The sequence below is a fragment of the Harpia harpyja genome, chromosome 1 (genome assembly GCF_026419915.1).
Source record: "Harpia harpyja isolate bHarHar1 chromosome 1, bHarHar1 primary haplotype, whole genome shotgun sequence".
Taxonomy (NCBI): Eukaryota; Metazoa; Chordata; class Aves; order Accipitriformes; family Accipitridae; genus Harpia; species Harpia harpyja.
Genome location: NC_068940.1, coordinates 35,084,538 through 35,093,172, shown reverse-complemented (window position 1 = coordinate 35,093,172; position 8,635 = coordinate 35,084,538). Strand labels below are relative to the sequence as shown.

At 37.6% G+C, this 8,635-nt stretch overlaps 1 protein-coding gene across 1 annotated transcript; it reads left to right on the top strand.

Annotated features, from left to right (window-relative positions):
- The first annotated feature begins 1,497 nt into the window (after nt 1–1,497).
- C1H20orf85 (chromosome 1 C20orf85 homolog) lies at nt 1,498–6,111 on the top strand. The gene is made up of 4 exons (XM_052781962.1): nt 1,498–1,559; nt 2,277–2,358; nt 3,427–3,525; nt 5,956–6,111. The coding sequence occupies exons 1-4, from the start codon at nt 1,498–1,500 to the stop codon at nt 6,109–6,111; spliced, it is 399 nt and encodes a 132-aa protein (XP_052637922.1).
- The last annotated feature ends 2,524 nt before the right edge of the window (nt 6,112–8,635 follow it).

Sequence of the window (8,635 nt, the reverse complement as noted above, 5' to 3'; positions counted from 1 at the left end):
AATGATTTTGAGAGACCCAGAAGAGCAGTATTAATCACTATTTTAGGACTACAGGAGGGTTTTTTCCCCTCCTTTTACTCAGAGTTTCTTAGTACTAAAATGACTAATAAATGTATATACAGTCTTCTCATACTCAAATATTTAAGGCCTTTAGATCCTTTGCTCTATTAAAAAAAAACCAAACCCAAATAAAAAGCTAGCAATTAAGCATTCAAACACACTACCTATAAACCACTCAGCTTAGGTCAAAACCTTTCTGCATTTATTTTATAATAAGGATAGTAACTGTCCAATGGAGTGAAAAAGTCACATGAACTATTTACAGTGTGTTTGCACAAGCCAGTTTCCAGACAAAAAGAAAGGGGTCAGGGAACTATTTAAACCCATAAGGGCAAAGAGCCAGTTGGCTGCATTCATTGTTGAAATGTTTTATAAAGCAAGAGCAAGAAAATAAAATTACCAAAAAATTGATGGAAAGCCAAAAATATTAATATATTGGAACACAGTGAACTTTTTACAAGCTGTAAATATTTTTTGGGTTCTCACATATAACCCATAAAGTATGTTGAGGTCTTTCTCAGAACTTCTAATATTAGCATGTAGTTTGTAAAGAACAATATCTACCAGAAAAAAGAGATCAGAAAGACACTGTATGTCATAAGACCAATGTTATTTCCCACTACAATTACCAAAAGATAAGTTTGGTGCATAACAAGAGGACCTAGGAACTGGAGATGCAGGTTAAAAAAGTAGGAAACTGAAGCAAACACCCATTATAACACATATGGTCTGAGTTTTGGACACATTGATGAGCTGATTCTTATCAGAATAAAATAAAAAAAAAAACAAACCAAAACAAAAACAAAACAAAAAAACCCAGCATCCTTCAACCTTTTTTCATGTCCATTACAAACGATTGAAAATACTGCAAGTTTTTGGCTGTTGAACAACTCCCTTGTCCAGGTTTAAAATAGACTCTTAACAACTCAGTATCCAGAAAGGTGTCCAACTATTTATTTTCTGCTAAGGGGAGCCTGGCTAATCAGTGAGTTCCAGAGTTTAGACAACACATCTTCCTCTGAAACACGGCTAATTCCTCAAGCAAGGTAACAGCTTTTTATCAGCTTAATCCAAACATGTTTTCTTGCTGAATAACATTAAAAAAAAAAAAAACAACAAAAACCACTACAATTACTGACAACATCGAGTACACTTCCCCTGGTTTCCCGAGAGACCTCGAGAAAACACAGAATGGGCATTTTTAACCTTTCACTTGAGAGACACGGTTATGGTATCACTGCAGGAGGGTTACTCGCCAGTGTGGGGGGGGCGCCGCCAGGGAAAACCGTCGCCTCAGGGAACGCAGGGCAGCGCGAACGCTTACGAGCGCGCGCCTGCCCTTCCCGCCCTTTTGTAACGGCCGCCGGAACCGGCACCGCCTCCGCTGCCGTCGCCCGGCAACGCCCAAGCCGCGGGGGCCCGGCCCGGCCGGGCGACATGGCGCAGCGGCGCACCGACCTGGCGCAGCCGTGCAACTTCGTAGCGCAGGACAACTGCTGGTAACGGCCCCGGGCCTCTATTGCCGCTCTCCCGCCACCTCCTTCCCCTCCCGCCCAAGGCAGCCTCCCCGGGCAGCTCCGCCCACAGCGCCCACTCTCAGGCGGGCGGAGGCTGAAGGGATTTGGTCATACGTTCGCTTCACGTGTGTTTGTAAAGTGCCATCTGCAAAAAGCCCAAGAATTTTAGTACTCTCAGGTGGCCCAGCCCCGAGTTGGACCGGCAAAGCGGCGCACGCCAGACCCGAAGCGGCCAAGCGCTGCCCGTGGGCTCCAGCGTTTCCCCCCATCCTCCCGCTGGGTGCGAGGAACGGGGAGGAGGGTCAGGGCTGGGGCAGAGCGGGGGGACAAAGGGTCATTTCATCAGTCAATAGTAAATGAAAGTATGTACGAAAGGATATTGGTGCTTACTTTTCTAGTTTTTCAAAAAATGTGTCGGCAAATTTGACCTCCTCCAATTCCTAATGTAGACATAGTTTGCAAGGAAATACTGTTTCATTCACACGTACTGTTTCATTTCCAACCTATGGAAAATATTTCCCCGTTACCTCCAAGTCAGACAACTGCTAACTCATACATAAACTTGCTGTTTTGAAGTAAAGGTCTAAAGATTCATGCTAAAGTGCTGTGCTTTGTGACATTAGTAGCTGGGTTTGCGTGTTGGGTTTTTTTTAATGAAAGCTTTCAGAGTCATCTTAAATATTTATCTCTCTCTTTCAGGAAAAAATATATTGAAAGCGAACTAGAAGCTGCAAGAAGATGGTCTCGCAAATGGGGATTCTTGAAAACACCTCTTGAGGAGGTAAAATTGAATGGCACATAAGCAATACATGAAATTTACTTGTACACAAATTCATCTGGACACAAAATTATGTGAGCACAGAAGACTAGAAAAGTACTGAGTATGCTTTACTAAGCTAGGTTCTGAGGTAACAAGTGCACTACTTTTAAGATAGGTTCAAAGTTTCAGTTTTCCTCTGAATGAAATACGGCACGTGGTAATTTATATGCTATGCATATTCTGATATATTTCTCTTGAGAAACATGACTCCCAATAGTGTTAACAAGTACTAGATGCACACTGACAGGAAAATATTTCCCCTTTGTCTATCCATATGGTAGTTTAAAAATCTAGGGGAAAAGGTTCTAGCTAATTAAATTTTCAGTGGGGGAATTTGCAACAAATGAAAATATTTGGAGAGATGTCTAGTCTCAGTGATGTTTAGATATTAGAATATAGTAGTACATAATGTTACATGTGGAATCACAGTATTTCATCGCTAAAGAACAGGATTGATGCAGCCCCTGAATAGTTACAAATGTATTTCCATGGGGTTAGAAGTACTTAATCTGTTCTAGGATTTTTTGAAAATTCCTGTAGGCATCCAAGTTAGCACCTTTGAAAACTTTGGTCCTCTAGGGTTCAACATCCATCCCTGATAACTATAGTCTGTCATGCATACCACCTTTGCGCAGTACTAATAGATCTACAGCTGAAAAGTTGACAAACTATGCATTGTTACTATTGGTGAACATGTATATTTAGCATTTATTAATCTTTGGTTTGTGGTCATATAAGATATATGTAAGATATATTTCTAGCCCTTTTTGGACCAGTGATGTAGTTAGGAGAGTTGGAATCACTCAACAATATTTAGCCTTTCATTTGAAATTCAGAATTGCATCACTTTCTGAAACCAAAAAATACATTACAATAATTTCCAAAGCACTACAATAAGTAGTCGTGTTTTAGATGAGAAGAACAGAGAGTTCAGATGCAACAATGAGGGGAATGGTGTAGATATCAGATATTACAGCATATTTCAAAAGATAAAGAATCAAATTTTTAATGTTGATGTTTTGGTTTTAGTTGATTGAAGATGAAAAGAAAGAAAATACAAAGCCCAAGATACAGCTTCCAGAACATCTGCAGGTTCAACCTGTGACACCTGTGGAAAAATACATTAAGGTTAGAAAATTAGATTTTAAAATTGCAATACAGCAATATCTGTCTTAAGAAACCACACAAGCTCTAAAAATCAATTGTCTTGTAGAGGTGGGCCTTTAACTAAAGGTCAAAGTAAATTGTATTTGCAACCCGAGCAATGCTTTAAAAGCATTAATTTAAGATAAGGAATTGCCCGTTGGATATGGTTGCTAGTTCACAGAGCTTTCACTGTACATAATCATCTTTCTGTAAAGCACCTCCCCCATGCACTCCTCTGTGACATCTAGTAACAGAACAGTCAACTGTACAGTTTAGTACAGAAGAGTGCTCACAGAGCCATTTATGACTGCTGACCATTCATTGCCCAAATATACATGTCTTACTTCAAGGCTTTTCATAACTTTAACTCTCAGTTTTAACTATTGGTTAAGATGCAGTCATTTTTGTAGCTTTATTTAAGACAGTCTTTTTGGCAGGTACAATGCCACTGTCCTCTTAGTGGCACAAATTAGTAAGAAGCCAGTTCTAATGAACCAATTCGTAACTATTTGATTTTACATTACATGATTTATACTCACATATACAGAGTCTAAAAGTTGTCAAACAGCTGGAAATGAGAGTGGAATGTGACAGATGATTTGATTTATAAATATACAGTGTCAGAATCACCAATGAATACGATAACTATACAGGCAGCTAAATCAGTGACATTGGGAGAGGAACACGTTCATAAAAGGGGAAGCAGAATATGCTAACAAAAAGGAAAGTTAGTCCACTTAGAGAAGATTAAGGAAACAAAAGAGATTGGAAATTCCTACTTGCTGAACTAGCTTTCTTTCAAAGGATTCCAAGGGTGTGGAGATAAGGTGAGGAAGTAGTAAAAGCTTTTACTGAGATTAAATTGAAAAAAAAAAATTAAGAGCTAGTGCCCAAGAGTGGCAGAGAAATGAAATGCCAGCATTTCTGCCATTAGTGCTACTTATTCTTAAGTTTTGTCTCAAGCATTTCAGTTAAGTTTACCTCTGCTTCAGCACAGTGAGGGTGTATGTGTGTTAACAAATCATGCAGACAGTTATCAGCTGCTAAAGTAGCATGCACAGCCTGGTGCATACTAGAACAGGGATCATAGTTTCAACTTCACCTCAGAATCTTTATTTGCTAAGGAAGATAAGGGTTAGCTGTGATTTAGGTCACCCTTCACATATTCAGAGTGAAGTTTCTTAAGTCTTCATTCAGAACTATGTGTCCTTCTTCGCATTTACCTTCATGGTAACAGTGATCATATCTGGTCTTCTCTCTAGGTTAGATTAATAATTGCTTCTTCATAGTCCCTTCCCCCAGATCATAAGTGGGACATGATTTCCTTCATTATCTTGCTCAGTGGGTGGCACTTTTGGCCATAAAAATTATCTTTTCAGAGGAACTGCTCCACCTAAATATCATAAACATTTTCTAATCTTGGCCAAAGAACAAAGTGAAGCAACTCTGGCAAGAGAACTGAGACATTGTTCTCTTGCTGTGTATTTCTCTACTAAGTCCCCAGATGCTAAAATGATATAACGTGCCCAATTGAGATGATTCAGCCAAAGTAAGCACAGCAGTCAGTGAACAGAGACTGTTGGCTTTTGTTTTGTTTCCTTTTTAGCTAGATTAGTTGCAGATTAACTTGATGCTTACCCATCTTTTAAAGTAGAAAGAAGGTGGAACGAATAAGTAGTTCTTGATGCAAAAGCCAGCTTGGTCAGTAATATCTTTAGCATTTGGCCACAAAACTATTATTCCATAGCTGCATTGCTACCGAATACATTGCAGCAAGTATAAAATGCTATTTCTCCCATTTAGAGAAGTTAACTAGTTTTAAACATCATTATGATGATGATGATGATGATGTAAGGAAAAAAGATAAAGCCGAAGATAAAATTCTTCTCCTCATAATGTAAAGCCAGTAAAGCCCTTAGAAAGGTATTGAGCAAAACTTAAAAAAAAAAGTATGCTAACATACACTACTGAGCAATAACTTTGCTTTTTGATTTCCTGTTATACATACCAATTTAGGCATTAAAAGACTTTTTTTTTTTTTTTTTTTTTTTTGGAAGGGTGGTAAATGAAAGTTAGTTACTTCATTGGAATTTGGCAATTTAACTTCTCTCTTTCCCTGTGCCTTGCTATAGAATGGGACCTAAATTATTCTAATGAGTTTTTAAATTATAAACTATCCTGTATTATAAATCAAATTTGCATGCAACTGGGCTATCTTTCAAAGTTCTTATTTCCTTCCATTAAAGTCAGTGTGTGTTCAGGATATTAATTCAGCAGATTGTACGTAAACCCACTATTTTTTATAAGTTTTCATTTCCATCCACACTACAGCACAGAAGAGGATGTTGCATGACAGAAATTACAATCAAAAACCTTTTAATCACTGAATTCTACATGTTACTTTTATTCTAGGTGATTCCATCTCCTCCAGTACCTAAGACTACCCAGGGATTTATTGGCTGGAGATCAGCTGTTCCAGGGTTAGAACTTGAACGTGGTTTTCAAATCCAAAGCTGCAAAGGTACCTTTTTTAAGGATTTGAAGTGGCCATGTGAGCCCTCTGACTGACATTGAGAAATAACAGCTAGGCACATAGATCCATCTGCATCCCTAAGTTAGCATTCTACATTGGACTGTTGGACTGTTAAACATTTATGCTTTAAAATTAATAAACTCATATAAAGATCATAGAGCAGGTACTACTTTTATTAGCATTAGTAAGACTATGATTTTAAAATAGTTATTGGAAGTCTTTAAAAAACTCATTTTGTAATGACAGAGCACATTTTTATAATTGTTTCTCCATGAAAGCCTCCATTCAGACTCAGTTTCACAGCAGCTTTTTCAAACATAAATACAGACCGCCATGTTCCTGACAATCCTACCCTGCTGCTTGTTCCCAATTCATCACTTACCAGTATTAGAATCTGTGTTTAGAATTAGTTTTCAATCAGCACTCTGAACTGGCCCACTATTGAGTTGCTCAAGTGCCTGTGCTAGCACAAAAACATCTCTTTTGTACAGAAAGAGAATGAGAAGAGGCAGAGAAGAGTAGCAGGCATGACTTAAACTGGCTCAAGCTGCCATGGAACTGCATCCTTGCATTTGGAAAGAAGCTTTCCTCATTAAAAAAACAAAACACAACAAACAAAAAACACCTGCAAAAAAGATAATTATCAGGCTTCATCATGGTGTGTCCACTGCAGCTTGAAAAAACCAGACAAATCATAAGTACAGTTAAGTCATAATTATTAAATGCATTGTCTTTTGTGTTGTGCATGCTTTACAGGTAGTTTGTGTAGTTACATAAGAAATTGAGTAGTTCCCAGTGCAGCTGCTTGATTGGTTTAAGTAAAGTATACAAAGGCCACAGTGACACAAAGTCACTCTCAAAAATCAGTTTTGGTATCATAACAGGGGTTTTTCAATTAGTTGATCAGAATGCAGATGTGTTACAAAGTATTTATGTTGCTTCAGTTTTGTTTATACCAATATTTATACCAACCAGGACTGGTGAAAGTCTCGAAAATAGCAGGGGGTTGCACTGACAGTTACTGGTGTAGCTACCTCAGAGCCATGGAGTTCAGTCTTGCACTTCATTACTTACCTCAAGATTTGCCAGGACTTTTGGAAACACAGAGAGAGACTCATTTAGTTGTAGCAACTATTTGCAGAACATAGTTATAATTGGCTAACGTGTTTAAACTAGAAGATTGTTCAAACAAATAATAGCCTCCAAGAAATCACCACAGGCAGCTCCTTATAACTCCTTATTACTTAGAGAGGAAAGACTTTCCTCTTTAATCCTGCTGCAAGATCTCCTTTGTATTCTGCAGCTATCAATATCTACTTCTTGAGTCAGCAGTAAGTCCTTGGCTTTCATAGCAGTAGGTCAGCAGCTAGTGTTTGTTCTTTTCTTCTTCCCAAGAAATGACTCACAATGATCAACATCCCATCTATTTTTTTTTACATCCAGTTCCAAATGCCCACAAAATAATAATATTTTACTTTTTCCATATTCTTTACAAATAATGGAGAAGTGACTCATATCCTTTGGAAAGATTACCCAAGAACAAGGATACATAGCAGAAGTAACTTCAGACACATTACTTAAAAACCAGAATAAAGAATAACTTGGAATCAGACTCTGGAAATTTAGGCTAAATTGCAGTTTAGCTACTAACTATAACATGTGTAAACTGTTCTTTGAACAAGCAAGATAACTGTAAGCACGATATTTTAAATCAGTGTGCTTTCTTGTCATTGCTACGTTTGTATCTGTTTTGTTTTAATCACATGGTTCTTCATTTTAAGGTTGTATATAGATCCTCTTATTCTTGTGTGATTTATATAAACAGGTATGGTAAAGATTAATACATAATTTAGTAGCAACAAAATTACATGAATTCAGGCCAAATGAAAGGGGATATTCAAGACCACTGTTTTTTAAAAAATGTTATATTAAAGAACCAAAACTGGCACCTAATATCCAGTAGATGTTTGTATGAAGTGAAATCCAAATCCATATGAGCCATGGTTTGATTTTGAAAACCAAAATAAATTCTTTGTTCAGCATCTACAGTTGGACATTTCTGAATCTTATTCCCAATGTCTGAATATTAACTCTGTACTAACAGTAATGTTTATTATTATACTTTCCATCATTTAAGGTGCCTTTACTTCAGGAGATACTTTGATATAGCCTGATTGGGGATGTGTAAGGAGTATTGTCTAAAATTTTAACTCATTCCTCTAGCATAAATCTGTCAGTTGTTAATTGATCCATGTATTTGGGGGTTTGGTATTGAAGAATATGTGAAACTATAAACCTGACTATTTCTTTTCCCAACCCTTTTAGTTTGACCCTTTATACCTGAAAAAATTGTGTAGAAGTTGTGGATTTGCAGCTGACAAAGGGCTGCCCAGTCAAATGCCCCAACTGTGAATCCAAAACGCTGATACAGAATTATTAAATCGCATTGTAATGTTACAAACCTGGCATTTAATTTGCGGAAATTAACCTATTTATTGGAGCCAAGTTGGGCACATAAATGTCACTGCACACTGTAAAATATCACACCATCTCCAAGGT